The following is an 18,778-nucleotide window of genomic DNA, read 5'->3' as shown; positions in this document are numbered from 1 at the left end:
GGCCACGATCTACAGGTCTGGGTAACATTCAGCCCAGTGAGTTTTCTTTCATTTTTTCCCCCTTTGTAATAAGTGCCCCTCAGCACCCCATAACAAATATAATGACTTATAAGTTTAAACTTTTCTTAATCACCTCATCGAGTTTTCCCCACTTTGTGATTCACGGTTACAAGGCACAGGATTCTGCCACTGCTACCATCAAGACTTCTAGATATCAATCAGGAATAGCTGAGTCCATCCGCGTGTAACCGCCACAGCAACGCCTAATATACACAATCGCTTCCCCATTTCCCTATTGTTGCTCTATGCCTCTCTGCCACGCTCCTCTGTGAGTGTCTAGATCCACACTGGAACCTTCAAGAACATGCATAAGTGTACACATATTCACCCCAGCTCTTTGGAGAGAAGGCTTCAGGCTCTGGCTAGAATCTGTTCCTGGTATTCTTGGTAGCTGACAAGAAAGACTCTTTACCCCAGACTCTATCTGCCTCCTCCAAGCCTGAGATCAGCCCATCAAAGCAGCATGTTTAGACAGGCCCTGGCTCTGAGGGGGGTACACAGTTAGGGAAGGAGCAGTATCCTGTGGGCTCAGGAGCGGCAGCTGTTCTGGTCCTTCTGGCAATGAGGGTGCCCATTATGCTGTCTTACATGTCCAGACTCTGCCTGTGACGTGCCTGAAGCCCCAAGGGTCATCTTTGCCTCCGCTGCCCCAGTGCCAACCCCACAACCCTTTCCTCTTCACCCACCTGGGCAGAAAACTGTTGCCTCAGTCCAGCTTCCCGCTGCAGGGCAGGAACTGGGCTAGAGTTCTGAGACTGAGTTTAAAGCAGAACGATTTGCGTCAGTCCCTTGGCTGGGTTCCTTAGCACCCAGGGGGACACCTTATAAATGATTTGGAAGGAAGACTTGGAGCAGGTCCTGGGAGCTGGGGCCAGAGGGACTGGAGAGAGGGTCACTTCCGCTCGGGGACTACCTTGGCCCTATCCAATTTTTCTTCCAGTACCCACGTGCCTCATCCTAGGCCCTCCTCCTACCTTCCCTCCTCACCTGGGGCTAGGTACACACAGTCAAACAGGAGTTATTTCTGATTTTATTTATAATATAAAAATCTTCAAGTGTCAACAGTCAGGTGCTCGGACATGTCAGGGTTCCCATTTGTTTCTGTTCGGGATTTTTGTTTGCTTTTTAGACAACTGCCTTTTTTTTTTTTCTTGACAAATTAGCATTGGATCCAGTTGTGAGGGCTGGCTGGGGAGGGCAGGACTGGAAGATGAAAGTCATAGGTGGGTTGGGAGCTGGGCTGTGAGGATATGGTGTTACTTTATTGCTAAAAAGGGAATCGAATACACTGTCGGAGTGGCTCTTCCGGGTCCCAGCGTGACCATGCATTCAATCTAAAGAATCTGAAATGCGAAGGACATGCAGGCGTAAAATAGAAAAGACGACCTGTAAACGAAGGTGCTGCAGAGGACAGAGGACATCCTGGAGGCCGCAGGGGAGGAGGAGCCGTGAAGGTTGGGCCCCTGGTAGAGCTGCCCCCTCCCTAGGCCGGGGGCTGGTGGGGAGACAGCCTTCTCTGTCCTCTTTCCCTTAGCAGCTGTGAGGGCTGGGGAGGACCCTTCCCCATTCTAGTTGCTGTAACGGGAGGCCTGTGTCTCCTCCTGGAAATAACCCCATCTCAATTCCAGCTTGAAGGCTAGGATCCCTGCCCTCTCTGCTCAGGACTCCAGATCTGGACTGGGGAAGATAAAATTTTGTCTTATCTTCATCTTCCTTCATGTTCATTACCCTCAGAACCATTAGAACCTCACAGTCTCTTCTTTACCTGCCTTTTCTCACCCCCACCAGTTTGGGATCCTATAAGCGCCCATCCCCACACTGCACCCCAGACGGCTCTCCAGGAGCCCCAGATTAGCGTACAGCAAAAGGCACCACAATATAGGTTTCTATTAAAGAGTCAAAAAAATTGGCCCATCTCTCTTTTTTTTTTGTTGTTTCTTTTTTTTTCCGAAGCTGTAAATCAGGATGTTACATATAAATAGTTTCCCTATAAAAACGTCTTTGCCGTTAGCTAGTATTATAAGACAATTTTTTTTGCTAAAATGAAAATAAAACATTTTGTTATACTTTTTTCCTTTTATAGAAAATAAAAATATTTTTATTTCTTTGTTCGCTCCTTTTCCCTCTCCAGTCGGTGGTCTCCGCTCTCCTCGGAGACCTGAGGCGGGCGAGGCGGGAGGCCTTAGAGGGGCCCCGAGTCCTGCTTTGCCCTCGTGGGCGGCCCCCGGCTGTGTCTGCTGCTGGCGCGCGTGCTGTGGCTGTCCAGGGAGTAGTAAGTCCTGCTGTCCGCCGCCGGGCAGAGCGGCGGCGAGTCCGAGCGCAGCGCGTCGTGCGCCGCTCGCAGGCCGAGGAAAGGCGTGCTCTCGGCCGCCAGCGCCCCGTCCGCGTCGTCCGCGTCGTCGTCCGAGGCCGACGCCGAGCCGCAGCCCGAACCGCTGCTCAACGACAGCGAGTCCCTGCGCTGCGCGTGCGCTGCGCAGCCAACCCGTTGAGGCGGGAGCGCCGCCAGCGCCGCGGCCCCGCCGACGTCCTGCGGGACGCGCGCCGCGCGGCCGCGGGCGGTGGGGGGCGCGCACTCCTGCGTGGTCTCGTACTCGTCGTCCTCCGGGATGCGGAAGGGGCTGGCGGGCAGGCTGCCCAAACTGCCTCCCAGCGCGCAGGCGCCGCGCCGCGGCCCGGGCCCCGCCGCCGGGTAGTAGTAGCTGTCGTAGCTGCGCTGCATGTCCGCTCCGGGCCCTGGCCCCGGGCCGGGCGGCGCTGGGTGCCGCAGGAGCGGCTGCTGCTCCGCTAGGCGGTAGCTGATGGGCGCTGCGGGTGGCAGCGACACGGCGTGCGCAGAGTTGGGCGACGTGATCTCGAAAGTCGGCACCTGGGTGGCCAGCGAGTAGTGGAAGTCCACGGGCGAGAGGCGCGCGGGCGTGGTCAGGGCTGACACGTACCTGCGGGAGAGACAAGAGGCGTGGGTCGGGAATTTGGGTGCAGTGCCAGTTCACCAGAGATTCTAACCAGAAAGGATTCTGTCCATGAGAGTGAGGGGCTGTGACTCTGACCATGTTTAGTTTCCATGGTCCTCCCAGCCTGTTCTTATCTGTTAAGCATAGATGACTAGAGTGTTTACTCCAGTATGATGCTGGAGGATTTCAGAAATGTACTAGGGGAGTACAGTAGGGATGTCTCCGGGGCACGCTCAGCTTGGGGTGTGGTCTCATCTATTCTGTAGCACCTGTGGGTGAAGGCTATACAACTTATGGGAAAAAGGGACCCAGACTTTAAGTGCCAAGGACAAAATGACCAAAAGGTGGTTTGTTCCATTCTTTCTGAATCAACTAACTCCTTTCTCCCTGTTTCACCTAGACACCACTAGGTGTCTCTACTTAGAGCCGATGATCCCTAGGTCCTTGAAGGCCCGTTTCTTGCTAATACCTCCCAGTGTGAATCCTGGGTACCTGTCCCTGTGATTTGAGTCCAGATTAGGCAGAGACTAGAATGCTTATTCCAGGACACTAGCCACCGTCCAGGACACTAGCCACCGTTCAGAGACTTCCTGGACTTGAGCTCACTGCTCTTGCAGGGACAGTTTATTCCCCGGCTTGGCTTGAGTGAGGGAAACATGCCTTCTTGTATTGTAGCCAAAGGCCGCCACAGGGAAGTGACACCATGTAGGCATCTTAAGCCAGGGCTGAAAGATACCAAGATAACAACTGTCTCCACTCCTCTTACTTCCTTGAAAAATTTGCTTTTGCTAATATATCTTCTGATGACCCTTTTTGTCCCCCTCCCCCCAACCTCCATGAGCTATCAGCCTCCGCTCTTGTCCACTTGAGGACCTGGATCACTCTCCTACATGCTTTTCTTTCAGACTTCACTGCCAGGTGCTTGACTGCTCTCTGGAACTGGCTTAGAGTCTTTTTTTTTTTTTTCTGAGTCCGTTGACTCCCCCTCCCCCCTTCACCTTCTCACATGCAGATCAGGTTAACTACTAAGTCCTACTCACTCCCTGTCTCCTGAAGACAGATTCTCTAGTCATGCCACCACCTTGGAGTCTGACTTTCACTCTAGGAAATTCTCCCCCCAAACCAACCAACCAACCAACCAACCAACCAACCAACCAACCAACCAGCCAACCAACCAACCAAAACAGCTCTGCTAAGGAAGGCCTTCCTATTTATCTACCCAGGCTCTACCTCCCAAGTGAGCAGAAGGCAAGGCCTCTTGGTCCATCTCTGTGTCCCCAGCCTGCCTGCTGAGCGTCACTGCTCCCATAGTCCATCTTGCTTCTCATAAGCATGCTCAGGTATTTCTCCTAGAAAGCATCCCTTCCCCATCTCCCTGTCTATTTCTTCCCACCATCTAGTGCCGATGACAACAGAGACAGGTATGAGCGAGGCAGAGCACTGTGCACTATCCTGGGGCCTTTTCCAGCCCCATGTGCAGCAGGAATTGTTCCCCCCTATCTACACAGAAGGGACAAATTTAAAGTACCCACCCCAGATCATTCAGAGAGTGGAGCTGGACTCAGAGGGGGAAATCTTGGAGTCTGTATTTGGACCAGGTTTCTCTGCCCTAGTGTGGTGTCTATGCTTACTTAATACTTTTAAAAACTGCGGAAGGTGTCAGTGGTTTATCCCTAGGTTGTGGCTCCTGTAGACTAAGTCAGAAGGGCCATCTCTGCATGCTTGATCATCCCAGTCTTGGCATAGAGTTGGTTGAGTCAGAAGTAGAATTTGCTCCGAGCTGTCCTGGAGCCTGTCTTGCCTGTGGTGTGCCTTCCTCTGCCTTCCTCTCACAGACTTTGCTTACCTAACAGCTTCTACAAAGCCGATCAGGAAGGGGCCAGCTCCTGGGATTCCTGCTGTGGAGTTAGGGAAGAATGGGCTTCGTCACCTTGAGTGTGTGTGTGTGTGTGTGTGTGTGTGTGTGTGTGTGTGTGTGTGTGTGAGTGTGTGTGTGTGTGTGTGTGTGTGAGTGTGTGTGTGTGTGTGTGTGTGTGTGAGTGTGTGTGTGTGTGTGTGTGTGTGTGTGTGTGTGAGCGTGTGTGTGTATGTGTGTGCATGACATAACATGTGTATGGAGGTCAGAGGACAACTTGTGGGAGTTGGCTCTCTCCTTCCACCCTGTAGATTCTAAGAATTAAATTTAGGTCACCAGGCTTGGTGGGCAAGCTCATTCATTTGCCACTAAGCAATCTTGCCAGCCCGGGGGTGGGGGAGAATTTCCTGGTTTTCCTATTATCAACATCTCTGGAAGCCAGCAATGCCTTAAGTACTGGGGCCTGGCTGCTGATGCTAAAAGGCCCTGAGATCATTCTTGGCTCATGCCCTTCCTGCAGGTCAGTGCTCTTGAAAATGACCCTTTCCCTACCGTCTAGTCCACTTGGTCGAGGTGTCTCTCTGTTTCTCTTGTGATATGGGGGCTTTAGGTGATGCTGAGAATAGGCCAACCTTGGGTCCTGGGTGTGTGCAACAGCCTTGTTTGTCCCTAATGCTTCAGTATGGTTATTGGTTATTAATGTTCCCTAATGCCACAAACTGTGTGGTCACTCCAGCCAGGATCTACTGAGCCATCTGCAATTCTAATCCCAGGAGACCACTTAACTTTCTGGGACCTTGTTTGGGTTGGTGGTGCCAGCTTTCTAGCCAAGGTGGGGTCCAGTGAAGGGGTAGACACTGACCTTTCACTGTGTGGGGAGTCACGCAGCGAGTCTATGGAGTCGTGGTAGGGTGGCATGGCAGCCCTGCGCCGCTCCTCCTGGCTGTAGGCTGCTGCCCTCCGTGCCCGTGCCTCCACACATGCTGGGCTGTTGCACTTGCTGGTGCCCACTGATGATAGCATGATGCCTGACTGGGAATCCGAGGTCAGGCTCTCCGAACGTTCCAGGCTCCACGTGTGGCTCTCATGTCTGGGAAAAGCAGATGGGAGTGAGTCGATAGGCCGAGAAGGGTAGACTGTCCTATTGCAGTGTGTGGTCCCATGGCAACTCTGCTGCCCTGGGTTCTTTGTCTTATCTGTGACTCCCTTAGCTCACTGTCCCCTCCACTTTGCATTGGCGTGGAGCATCACAGATATTCAATCCTGATAGTGGGAGAACTGTGGTTGCTGTGCTGCCATGCGTAGAGGCTCCCCTACCCCTGCCCTCACCACCAAGGTCTCCCAGCTGGGACACTTCTATCCCCATGTTCTTTAGCCATTTCTCAGGATCCCAGCCTCACTGGACAATATGCAGGGGCTCTGACTATTGCATGGGTCTCTTCCATGGGAAGAGGAACCAGCCCTGTTATTTTTCCAGCTATAGGAACCACTGTGCTTGCGTGGACAGGTTGCCCTAGTCTTGGAGAGTCAGGTGGACTGTGGTCAGTTTGCAAATACAAGAGAAGAGATCAGCAGGCTGTGGATGACTGACCGACACATACAGGAATGAACATGGTTCTGTGGGCCCTGGTGCTGCTCACCTGTGGCTGGAGGTGGGTGTGGCTGTGGAACAGTGGTGAGAGGGTGAACAGGAGTGGCTTCCAGAGAATGTGGTCTCAGCTTCCCTCCGGATCACATGGTCTGTAGCTGGCACATTTTTGGAGATGTACTAGGACAGACAGAAAGTTGGGAGGAGTTAGTGTCGGAGACTAGATAGGCTCCCCTTCCTGGTGGGGAGGGCAATGATAAGCACGGAGCTCTAGTTAAGGGGTGACCCACTGGATGAGATCAGGAGGTCAGTGATGGCCCCAGACAATCAACACCCCACCCATTCTTTCTTATGGAAATGGCCAGATCCCCACTGAGGCAGTGCCTAGCACACAGGGCTGGACTGGCATCCACCCTGGCCTGTCCTTGCAGCCCAAGAAGGTGGCTGTCCAGCAAGAGTTAAGAGGGGGCTGGTCTGGGAACACTACTCACATCTGCCATCTGGATCTCCTCAGGGTCCAGCCGAGGGTGGCTGGGCCCGTTGGCCAGGCTTCGGTTCTGGTGGGCCGGGCACATGTTCTGCCGGAGATGGTGATGCATCTGCCTCCTCTGTTTTCTACACAGGGGAAGGATAGGTGAGCCTAGCATGTCGTCGACCCTAAAGAATGGAGTTCCCCGGCTATCCCTTCAGGGAGGCTGGGCAGTGCATGGAATCCCGCCATTGCCCTGTACTGTGAGACCCTGGGCAAGTTCTGGAATTGCATGAAGATGTTTTGCTTCCCCCATCTGTAGTGTTGAACCCCTTACCACCCAAAGACCACTGACCATCAAAAGCCCATAAAGATCTCACACTGTGCTAGCCCCTCCTTCCCTCATTCGTTTAGTGTTTATTGGATTTTTTTTTTTTTTTTTACTGTGTTCCAGACACTTCTTTGGAACAGATGAGGTAAACATGGGCTGTGCCTCATGCAGCCTGGGGGCCAGTAGGGGAGGCAGATAGTAAATACACAAGTAAATGAGCTGACACTTTGAGTAAAGTTTTCCAAAGAAAATAAACTAGGATGCTGTGATTCAGGAGCCAGGCCTGCGGGACTTCTGTATACTGACACATAATAAATGCTCAGTAAATTATTTTATCATACACCACTGTAATTATATCACTCTGATGGCTTGTTTTTTTCTCCCCAGGCTGGTTTCTTGCTGTCTCCACCCAGCTTGCTGCTGTCTGGGACAGCTTGTTTCTGGTCCTGCCCTGTGTTCCACCCTACACTCCAGACTTCTCATATCTTTTCTCCTTAGGACTGAGCCTGAATGCTGCCTCTGAGGGAGAGCCCTTCTGCCCTCCAGCTGCGGATAGGTACTTAAAAATGTATCTTGGTGGCCCGATGTAGTGGAGGTCAGGAGGGCTCTGTGGATTGCAGGATAGTCGGGGCTGTATAGTAAGACCCTGCGTCAAACCAAAGCAAACCACAACAAAAAGCCCCAAACAAAAAATGCTCTGTTACCACTTGCTTGGGGCGCTGGTCATGTGCCTAGTCATGTTCTGGTCATAGGTAGGCCTGATGAAGACTTGTTGCCTTCGGTAATGAGGAAGTGCTGTGGGCATCTGAACAGGTGGCTTCTTTCCTTAGTTCATGGACTCAACTTTCTTGGGCCCAGTCCTAATCCTCTCCTTACTTCCCAGCCTTTCTGCTTCTGATCCCATCCAAAATGAGCTTAGCAGGACCTCAGATCCATCTGTAGGACAGCAGGAGTCTAGACTCAGAGGCCCATGTCTCGCCACCCCACTCCACAGCCTTCATTGGCTTCATACTGCCTGAAGGTTGGCATCAAGGTTTTATGGAGGCTTCTGACTCTCATGTTTTAGCTTCTTCCCAATCTTCCTGACTCTGGCTTTCTGCTCTGAGTGGTCTGGGTTGCCCCCTCTGGCTTGTCTTTGCATTTGCCTTCTTCTTCATGACCTTCCTAGTTCTGCCCCTAACTGCCCTGGAATAGCCTAATCTCTTCTCTGTGCTCTCTGTAGTACTCCCAGTGTGAGTGTGCAGTGTTGTTGAGGTACCCACTGTCCTGAGGATGTGGCCTTCCCTGTACATCTTTGCCCCTGCATGGCCCAGGGCCTCTCATCCATCAGCACCCTCTGCCCCATCTACCCCAGGAGCCTGCAAAGGGAAGCTGGGTGCTCCACTGAGGCCACTGTGATGTCCTTGAGGTGCTCACTGGGTGAATCACCGTAGGATTTAGAGAACATCCTCAATTTGCCCAAGGTCCTATGGGTGATGGCAGAGTGGGGTTTGAACCTAGACTTTTCCTGTGTCTGCCCCTTGGTGCTACAGCTGCAAAGGCCCAGAGACTGTTGCAGACAGGAGGCTGTAGGTACTCATGCTGGGCTTGGTGGGTACAGGATGGAAGTTTGTCCTCAGAGAGACATTGCAGGCCATCCCCCACTGGCTTGGCCTGCTCTCGGCTTGAACATGGAACACTCACTTAGTCTTGCAGTAGGCGACCACACAGACGATGCCCACGACCAGCAGAGCCACACAGATGCCGGTAATTGTCAGGACTCTCTTCTGGTACAGCTCCTCAGCCTCTGCGGGGGCAGAGCAGGAACAGAGCCCATGGAGATGCGTATACACAACCTCCCTGTTCCCAAGCCGCGGGCTCCGTCAGCACAGGATCTGCCTGCCTCCTTCCACCCCGCCCCTTACCTGTTCTCAGACTGCCTTTGCCTTCCTTCAGATCCCCACTACACCTGGTCACCACCTCCCCTAAAACCCATCCCTGCCCAATGCACATGAATGGAAAATGGAGGAGATTGGAGGGGATGAAGTAGGAGGTGAAGTTCCAAGGTCACAGAAGAGGCGAGGCAACACCTTGACCAGTCCCCCCGCCCTGCTCCATGGTGGCCCTGTAGAGAGTCTTTCTTCATGGCAATGAACAGAAGCCTAGGGCAAAGGCCTTCCTCACGCATGCCAGCTTCCCTGCAAAGGGCTGATGACAAGGTGTCAGACCAGATTTAGGAGGGATGCTAGGCCAGGAGCAAGGACACAGCAGACACAGCTAGAGCGGCGTGTGGGCAGAAAGGCCTTTCTCCACTCCACAGCCTGGTCAGGGTGGTGCCTTGGCCCGCTGCACCTTGTCTGCTGGTGAGAAGCCTACCAGTGGCAGCACAGCACAGTCTGGCATCTAGGAATGTCCTTGTGCCAAGGAACAGGTCCCATCTTTATTACAAGCTGGGAGAGGCTGGGCCCAACTGTCCTGTCTACCTTCTGTGCCTGGTATGGCTATCTCTGCCCATCTAAAACAGAAATCTAGGAGGAAGACAAAAGGTGACAGCACTGGCTATGGCCCACCCCCCACCCCTAGCTGCTGACTGGCACTGCCCCCTTCCCCTGCTCCCAGCTCAGTGATAAGTAGAGGCAGGCCCTTCATGATTGGCAGAGCTCTGAGAAATGTCTCCAATCCCTCATATTTAGGTCATTTCACCAGCAACCTCAGAACTACAAACCCTCTGGAAGCTCACACAGTCACAGACATGCCTTCCACACAGATATTCATGCATGTATCGTCTAGACGGACTTTCTGTCTATATACAGACTATATACAGACTGTATGCATCCTCCATTTCCATCTCTTGCCATGATTTCTCCCTGCTCTCGGGTCAATACCCATGAGCCATGGCCAGCCAAACTACCAGCTAGCCAAACTAGCCTGTATCTCTCTACACCAACTTGCCCATATCATGACTGAGGCTTCTCTCCTGTTACTCCCTCTCTCCTCACCTCCACTGTCCATCCAAAAGTCATCTCAGCTCTGCTTTCCGAGTGAGTGGTGGATCTGACCTCACAGTGAGCATTTTCACTGCTGCCCCTGTAGTCCAGGAGGGGCTCCCTCAAGTAGAGATGGTCACCTTTTGGCAGGCCTTTCTGTTCTGCTTCTTCTAACTCTGACTCATTCTACTCTTCACAGAGAGCTAGTAACAATGCAGTTCATTCTAACCTGTTTAGAAACATGCAATATAGCCTCTCATTGCAAGCATAAAGCCCAGTGGCTCCCTAAGGCTCCTGATTTACCCAGCTTCACATTCCGTTCAGATCTTATCCTTGGCCTGTTGTGCTTGGAGCCAGCTGCAGCATCTCTGACCACCGAATAAGGCAAGCCTGTATGTGCCCTGTCCCCTGCCTTCGATACTCTTCCACAGTTGTTTGGGGAACTGGCTACCAGATGCACCACGTAGGACCAACTTTTCTTGATCATTAGTCACAGTAGCTCTCTACTGTGGCCAAACCAAGCCCTGAGCTCACTTTCTTTTCTTCTGTATCGCCCGTCAACAGTGTTTCCTGTTTGTTGCTGTCTCCTCTTGAATGCAGTTCCAGGAGGGTAGGGGGGCTAAGTATAGCAAATTCTGGTGGTGAGCCGATACTTATTGGGTAGGTGAATGCGCGCATCCCCCCATACAGACTCATACCCATACTCACCTCCCTGTGCTGGCAGTTTCAACCCCAAATGTCCTGGGCTTAAACACAGACATTCCACAACCTTTCTGTATCCTCAAGTCCTGCCCTGAGACACCTGCTAGCTAGACATTCCCATCCTCCGTCCACACATACTTGCAGATCATTCCTGTGCACCACGCCACAATCCCAGCCTCCACCCTCCTCTCCTATAGCCCGAGACCCAGACAGACACGTTCAGACTTTGAGCTTTGCCTTCTACCGAGAGCAACTGATAGGGACTAGGTGCTAGGGGAGCTAGGATGTCCCTAGGGCTACCGTGAAAAAGCCTCTCCATATGCACAGTCACTGAACCATGTCTGGTGTTCCACACCACCACTACCACAGCATTCCCACCGATCCTGAGCCCACCACATCCATTGCTAAGACACATCTGGATACTTGGAGTCTCCTTGCACCAAGCCAGAGAACTTAAGATGCTAATCTTCAAAGTCCCTTGCAGACAGGTAGACAGGCCTCCTCCAGAGGCTAAAGGGTCAGTGTTTGTGTCTTTGGTGGGGGTGGGGTGGGGGCTGGGGTATGGGGGGGATATCGAATCACATGTAAATTTCGTGGGGGTAGGAGAAAGAGTAGGTGCAGGTTAGATCCTTGGTGGCTTAGCCCAGATGCACACATACAGCATGCCACTGAAGGGACAGATCATGGAAGGAGTGAAAGCTTCAAGCAGATGTCAGGGTCTGGCGGACAGACACAATGCAGAGACAGGGAAATGTGGAGTTGTCAGCTTCCAGCCTAGTGCAGATTGTGAAGCAATGGACTTGGGAAGGAAAGAGGATCAAGGTGAGATGGAAAAAGTTGCCTCTCTGCATAGCTCCCCAAGCCAGGCTTCTGCAGACACCAGCCCTTCAGGTAGCCTCCTTTGGCTATTGACTGGCAAGTCCCTGCAGGCTCCTTCCCTGAAGGGGCTGCTAACTGATGAAGCCAGGGAAAATTTCAGAATCATCAACTTGCCCTTTGAGGGAAAGGGAAACCTAACATTCCTCAGTCCTGGTGTCAGAGGCTGTGGGGAGGGGCTGTGCAGATGATGCATGGGAATAATCAGGTTCCGTACCCTTTAATTCAAATCCAAGGTGCTCTGGTAGTGCGGAAGGAAGGAGAGTGAGAGGGGCAGGGGGAGAGAGAAAGAGAAAAAATGTTGGTCAGAACTCTTCAAACACTGGGCAGCCAGCCTGCGAGGTGAAAGCACGTTAGTAGTGTCCCCTCCCAGCCTCCCGAGCTCCCTCCCTGGTCCCCAGTACCTGAGAGCCCCAAGAACACAAGAGAGAGGACATGTTAGAATTGGCAGGCAGGGAAGGCGCTTTAGAGATGAGCAGTGGGGTTAGTACCCAGGGAGAAGGCACAGGTGCAAGAGTCAGTTGGCGATGTCCCCCAGGGGCAGAGGGTGAGTGAGTGGAGTCCAAGGAGGAGTGCCTGATGCCCTCCTTCTGGCTCTAGTTCTAACCTTCCATCTCCAGGTCCTCTTGAAGTCAGTCTGTCCCCACTCCTAGCTTATTCATGGGGGGGGTCCTTTTCATCTGTTTAGGGCCCCATGTCACTGCCTTGTGCCACAAGCCTAGCTGACCTGGCACAGCTCCTGGCAGTCTGAGTGCAGAGCTTTGGCGTCTTAGAGGGGACAATGGGGAGAGGAAGAGACTCCAAACAGCGTCATTGCTCTCCCTGACGTCCTATACACCCTGGGTTCCTAGGGTTGAGCTGTGGTACCCAAACCCATCTCACCACTCAGGAGAGCACCTACAACTCAGAGCGAAGGAAGAGCGGGTTCATTTGTGCAGCACGCACATGTCTTACACTGTGGGCAAATTACGGTGTTGGAAGTGAGACTGTTACCTGAATGTGTGAGTTCAGGCCTTTGAAAGGTGGATGCTTACAACGTTCACAGGTTAAATAAAAGGGCCTTGGGCTAGGACTCGGCTCTGCCATTGTTGGTGACTCCAAGAGGTGCCCAGGCCATCTAGGTCTCAGTCCCTCAGCTGCAGTGGTGGTGGTGGAGGATCAGGCCTTGCCATGGGATCCTGGGAGGTCTGAAAACCTGGCTGTGTTTCAGAACAATTCAGGCCAATGGGAGAAGGTCTGGGTGGGAGCCCAGAAGTCTCAGTGGCATTTTAAAGAGCTTGCCTTTCCTTTTAAGGCACAGCCTGTTCTGTTCCACAGACCCGGGGCTCTGTTTCGTCCCCAACTTGCTACGTGGATGTGGTGATCCATGGCATCTGCTCTCTCAAAAGCACCTGTACACAGAGGCAGATGTGAGCAGGCCTGGCCAACAGGAGCTTCAGCACACGTGTGTGCCAGGGCTCCTGTTCACACCTGCCTGGGTACACTTCCTCACTGACTTTCATATCAGCCAGGTCAGCTCCCTAGAGCTGGTGAGGGTGTGGCATTGGCCTTGACGTCTCATCTGCTCTGGAGGAAGGGCATCCGGAGCATTATCTGGCCCATCTCTTTGTGCTTTCTGAGAGGGATTTCAGAGGAGTCTGCATTTGGAAAGAGCAGGAGAGTGGGTGGCTCTGAGCTAGGGACCAAGAAGGTCCTGACACCAAGAAGCTTGAGAAGATCGTGGTGTTCTGACTCCACCGGTATTGTGCATAGGACATCAAGGATGTGCTCACCCCAGCACTTAACACACACCCTCTGCAATTCTTCCACCCCGAAGCTGGGGCGATGTTGAAGATCTGGTTTGTTTGCAGTTTGGCTCTGACTGAAGCCCTAAGTGCAGCTCAGGGTCCTCTCTGGCTCAAAGGGTCAAAGAGTCTCAGAGAGGTTCCCGATAGTGCATGCTAGAGCCTAGGACTTTGGAGCACACAGGAGCATGCTTTTGATGTCCAGCCAGGCTCACTTGAGAGACAGCAGACCAGCCTCATAGGTTCTGAGTGCTGGTCCTCAGCTCACTTTCAGAAAAAGTTGTTCAAGTCTATCCACAGGGCCAGGATACTTTCTCCAGGCGACGCAGGAAGTCAGGAGGCAGAGTGGAGACTGGAGGGGTCATGGGGCTACGCTATGGCTGACCCTGCCCAGGCTTCTCTGCCTATTCCCGAGGATGCTGGCCACCTGCAGGAGCAGATCAGCCTCTCAAAGCCCTCTGAGGATTTCCTTCCAGGACACTTTTCTAGGAACCAAACCATGCCAACAGCAGCTCCCAGGGGTCCTGGTTAGGGTGGGCCAGTGGTGGCTGGCATGCTTGGTGAGGCAACTGAGAGTTTAGCAGTCACTTGGTAGGTGACTTTCTTCCTGGGATGTGTGGGGACAGATGCTGAGGGTCTACAGCTCTGTCTGTTGTAGTTCAGGGAGCACTCTCCCGCTCATGTTTCTTGCGTGGCGCTCAGCCAGGTTGGGGTGGAAGCACTGAGTACCAGGCCAGAAATGTCCACATTGACCAGTAAATTGGAGGTTGGATTTCCAGCAGGGCCAGGCTTTAGGAAATTTATGCAAATTTATTGTCTTAGATGTAACCAATTGCAGTCGTGAAGTGCCTGGGTGAGGAGGCAGTGATGTATGTGCAGATGTGAGCGTGTGCTCGTGTGTGTGTGTGTGTGTGTGTGTGTGTGTGTGTGTGTGTGTGTACGAGTGCCCACATGTGTGTGAGTGTAGTCATCATACACATGTGGGGTACAGATGGGTCTGCTTTCCCTTTTCCCTTTCAGGAGGGCAGGGCCTGTAGTGGGAGAAACTTCAAAGTGCTGTTGGGGTCAAAGGCTGTTTTCTTAGTCTCTGAAAGGCCTGGTCTTAGGGTGGTCTGGGTAGGTGGCAGGGGCAGATGCTTTGCTCAGCCACACTGGGCGGCATCCTCCAAGGACTAATTGTCTTCCTGCCTCCTCCTCACAGTTTGTAGCTGGGAGAGATACTAAGTTGCCCTCCAGTGACAATGGCGGGCTCCCAGATGAGCTCTCTTATGCATAACTTCATTTCCTCCCGCTGCTGCCTTCTAGGTATAGATGCTTCTATCCTCATGCTGCACAGGAGAGAACAAATCCAGGGCACGGAAATAGCACCCAGGACTAGGGATCTAGGCACCCGGCACTTCTGAATGGGCAGCTGAGCACTTCAGGGGGCACAGGGTGACATCTTTGTACTCATTATGTTCTAGAACATCAAAGGGCCTTTGCAGAGCGCACGTGAAGAACGGGAATTCTCCAGGTAAAGGCACCTGCATGGTGATGGCACAGGCACGAAGCCTGGGAAGTCCATCTGCAGGCTTTCTTCTGGGCTCCCAGCAGACAGAAGCTGAAGGCTGATGTGCGGGAACTGGCCAAGGGGCTTTGCATAGTAGCCCATCCTGGAGGCTCTAGTGCTTTCTGACCTAGGGCTGCCGGTCCAGTTTCCTAAGCTGTGGAGGCTCTCGGCCCAGGGTGGAAAGGAACAGGACTCCCACTGCCTCTCTTCCCTGGTCCACCTTTGCCTGTCTGTCCTCTCCTGAGGCTTGCCTTGCCCCAGAGTTCTCCACACAGGCTGGATCTGGCTCTTTAGGCCTACATGTCTTGCTCACATATTCTGCTCTCATTCTCTCTTCCTCCATAGCCTGTGACTGTAAATAGAGGGGTCTGGAGAGAATGCTGCCTCTCATATTGTGTACAGAGGTGACTCTCTGGGTCTACCAGCCCTCACCTGCTGAGGCCCAAATGCCCCCAAGGGCAGTGGATATGCTTCTGGGCTCTGTCCTATGGTCCGGGGGCAATTTGAGGATTCACTTCTCCACCTGAGACCCAAACTCTAAAACTGTTTTTCTGGATGTGCTATCTAATGGCCCCTGGGTTTCATCTTTGGTATTTTATGGAGTTTTCCTTCCCAACATCCAAGTACCACCTAGGTTCTATTCTATGGCTCCTTACTGCCCACAGGACTCAGATGTCATCCCTAAAAGGAGCAGGGGCCTAGTCTGCTCTGCAGGATGGGATGGGTGACATGATCTTGAAGGCCAACACACCACTGGGTCCCAAACCAAGTCAGTCACTTTCCAGGGGCTTATTACTCTGTTCCAGCTCCACCTGGTGGTGCTTGAAGGAACTGCTCCCAGGCCCTAATTACAACAATCCACTCCTTTGGGCTGCGAAGGGCTCATTCCCTGGCTCAGTGTGGAAGAAAGAAAGGAGATGGAGTTCTGGATAGTGTTCAGACTAGAGGAGTCTTAGGAAGAGTCACCAGTTTCCGCCTGAGTCCCTTAGCATCTGCTGCTGCCCCTGGTCCATCTCATTCTGTAGCCATAGACATGCCTCTGGAAATGTTCATGGAGACCGTTGCCCTGGGACCTGCTCTCTCAATCTCCCCTCTGCCTTGGTCCTAGAACCCCAACACAAACCATTCTGGCCAGACTAGAAGGCAGACTTTTGAAACCCCTTCCCTTCTCTCAAACATACCCCAAAAAACACGCACACGCTCACTGCCTGGCTCAGTAGCAGCCTGACGCCTTCAGACGCCTTCAGAGGCAGGGGAGGGCCCTGCGAATGCCTCTCCCCACATTTGGCAGGCTGCCTGCTTCCAGATGAGGGGAGAGGCCTGGACATGGCCCTGCCACTGCTGAGAATTCCACATCGTCGCTATTCTCAGGTGACACAGGTGACTTATGGGGTGGGTGGGGAGACAGGGGTGTGTCGTCTCCTCTGCAGAGGCTACTGGTAAGCACTGAGGACTGAGAGGAGCTCAGGACACCCCTGTTCCCTCCAAGACTGGTAAGTAAGGCCCCATCCCTCCCACACGAGGAGACTGCCAGTCACCAGGGAAGAAGAGAAATAGAAGAAAGAAACATACTGGAGAAGTTGACCATTGCGAACTGCTGACACCTGTCCCCGGTGTATCCCACAGGACACCTACCAAAAGAAAGAAAACCAGAAAGAGAGAGCCAGGATAGCAAGACACAGGCATTGCAACACCCCGGCACGGGCTCCTGCCAGCGCCAGCTAGGTTCCTCGCCACGGTTACCATTTGTACTGGCCTTGCCACTCTGCCCCTTACCTGTAGCCCTAAACTTTAAACCCAAGGATTAGGCCAAAAAAAAAAAAATGAAAAAACAAAGCAAAACAAAAACAAAACAAAAGAACTAACAAACCAAAGTACAAAAAAAGGAAAGAGAAACGAAACATAACAGCCAAAGATCAAAACAACCAACACCCCTGGCCCTACGCCCTACATTGGGGGACTGCACCCGGAAGCTTTCTAAGGAGCAGGGACTTGTGTTTGTATTTTCAAACATACTTTGCTTAGGATCTGGCATGTACAATCGCAAAGGCAGTTTCTCCAAACATCTCTGTCCGAAGAATCCGTTTGGACATCTGGAGAAGGAAAAGGGGAAAAATCACAGAACAAACCGGCATCATCCACGAGGCTAAGGTTAGAGATCAAAGTGCGCAGGGATGAATGAGAAAACCAAGTCAGGCACTGGGGGTCACACTTGTAGCTGAAGGGGCTGGAACCGGGGGCTGGGTGGAGGGCTCTGTCATCTCCTTACAGACGCTTTAATCCATGTGGCTCTGTGGGGGATGGGGCAGGCAGGGTGGGGCAGGGAGGAGGATGAGTTAGGGAAGTTGGGTGGGGAGGAGGGCGGGGGTTTATTAAGACTAACTGTCCTATAGGTTGGGGGAGCTTTCCTTCTTACCTGCCTGGCGCCCGCGGAAGCCAGAACTGTAGCCTCCGGGTGCCAGCCAGGCAGACTTATTATGGGATACAAGTTCCTGGTGTCACTCCTCCTGGCTCTGTAGGATTCTCTCCAGGACTCTGGGCAGGTTTCCTTCTCTATGGAACAGCTCCCAGAAAACTCAAAGTAGAATTCTGCTAGGCTGTTCTCACATGTGTGCTCAGGACCAAAGGGAGGTATTTGATCTGTTCTCTCAGAGATCTGTGGCCCAGTATGTTTGGGAACTCCACCCCCAGGGCTCCTGTAGAATGGCAGTCTTCATTCGCTTAGGAGATAATAACTGAACTATACGAACTTATTTGACGTAGGAAGTTTGGTTTGTGTATTTTGAGACAGGGCCTCATGCTATAGCTCTGGCTGGCTGAGAACAGGAAGGCACTTTTTAGAGGCTATACTTTGAAGACGGTTGCCTGCCCTAAGGTAGTAGAAGTGAGGAAAGCTAACTGGGGAGCCAGGAAGCTGGGGGACAAGCAGAATTGCTAGCGTCTCACAGCTGCCTTCCTGATGCTGGTTCAGGGGGAGGTTGGAGCAGCCTAACGGGGGACCCTGTTTTGTATGTACAGGAGCCGGCTGGAAGCCAGCCTTGGCCTGCCTGCCCTGGGACCTGTTCTTCCACTGTGGCCTGGCTTTATCCTGGCTCCGGCCTGGATCACTCACCCACCCCCTTCTCCCTGACCCTGTCATACCCTCAAGGTACACTTCCTTCTGTTCTCTGGCTGCCACCTCTCCCCTTAAGCAAGTCCCAGTTAAGTAGATTTCTAGGAGACATGCCCAGTCCTGTGCTCTCTTCTGAACCCCAGGAAGCTAGTCCCCTAGGGAGAAGCTCACAGACACGGCGTGAGCTGACCCTTATGCATGAATTTCTTCAGAAACAGGTCTCTTGTTGCCCTGGCCTGCAGTCCTTTAGGAACTAGGGAAGCCCCTCAGTACCAGGTTACTGTGCAACATTAGTCAACCCAGAATTCCTTAGGTGAGAATTCTCTGCCTTAGCCTTCTACTGATCATAGTAAGAGAGCCCTTGGCCTTATAGTTAGGCATCAGCCACTGGCTATGATAGATAACCATGAAAACCCTATGGCCTTTAGTCTAGAGGAATAGGGAACAGCAGTGGCTTGTGGACTTCTCACTGGAGAGTCTCTTTGGGCCTGTGGTATCTCTCTGGTTGGGGAAGGAGGGAGAGCTGGACATT

At 52.7% G+C, this 18,778-nt stretch overlaps 1 protein-coding gene across 1 annotated transcript in view; it reads right to left on the bottom strand.

Moving 5' to 3' along the window:
• Positions 1-1,198: 1,198 nt before the first annotated feature.
• Nrg2 (neuregulin 2) overlaps positions 1,199-18,778 on the bottom strand; it is a 180,799-nt gene continuing 163,219 nt past the window's right edge. The window contains 9 exon segments of the mRNA XM_032886174.1: positions 1,199-2,520; positions 2,523-2,629; positions 2,631-2,999; positions 5,732-5,959; positions 6,510-6,637; positions 6,949-7,072; positions 8,941-9,043; positions 12,019-12,042; positions 16,707-16,765. Of these exon segments, the coding sequence (XP_032742065.1) occupies positions 2,243-2,520; positions 2,523-2,629; positions 2,631-2,999; positions 5,732-5,959; positions 6,510-6,637; positions 6,949-7,072; positions 8,941-9,043; positions 12,019-12,042; positions 16,707-16,765 (1,420 nt within the window). The 3' untranslated portion in view covers positions 1,199-2,242.

Source organism: Rattus rattus, chromosome 15 (assembly GCF_011064425.1).
Source record: "Rattus rattus isolate New Zealand chromosome 15, Rrattus_CSIRO_v1, whole genome shotgun sequence".
NCBI classification, from domain to species: Eukaryota; Metazoa; Chordata; class Mammalia; order Rodentia; family Muridae; genus Rattus; species Rattus rattus.
The sequence above is the reverse complement of the archived record's forward strand: the minus strand, read 5'-3'. Positions and strand labels throughout refer to the sequence as shown.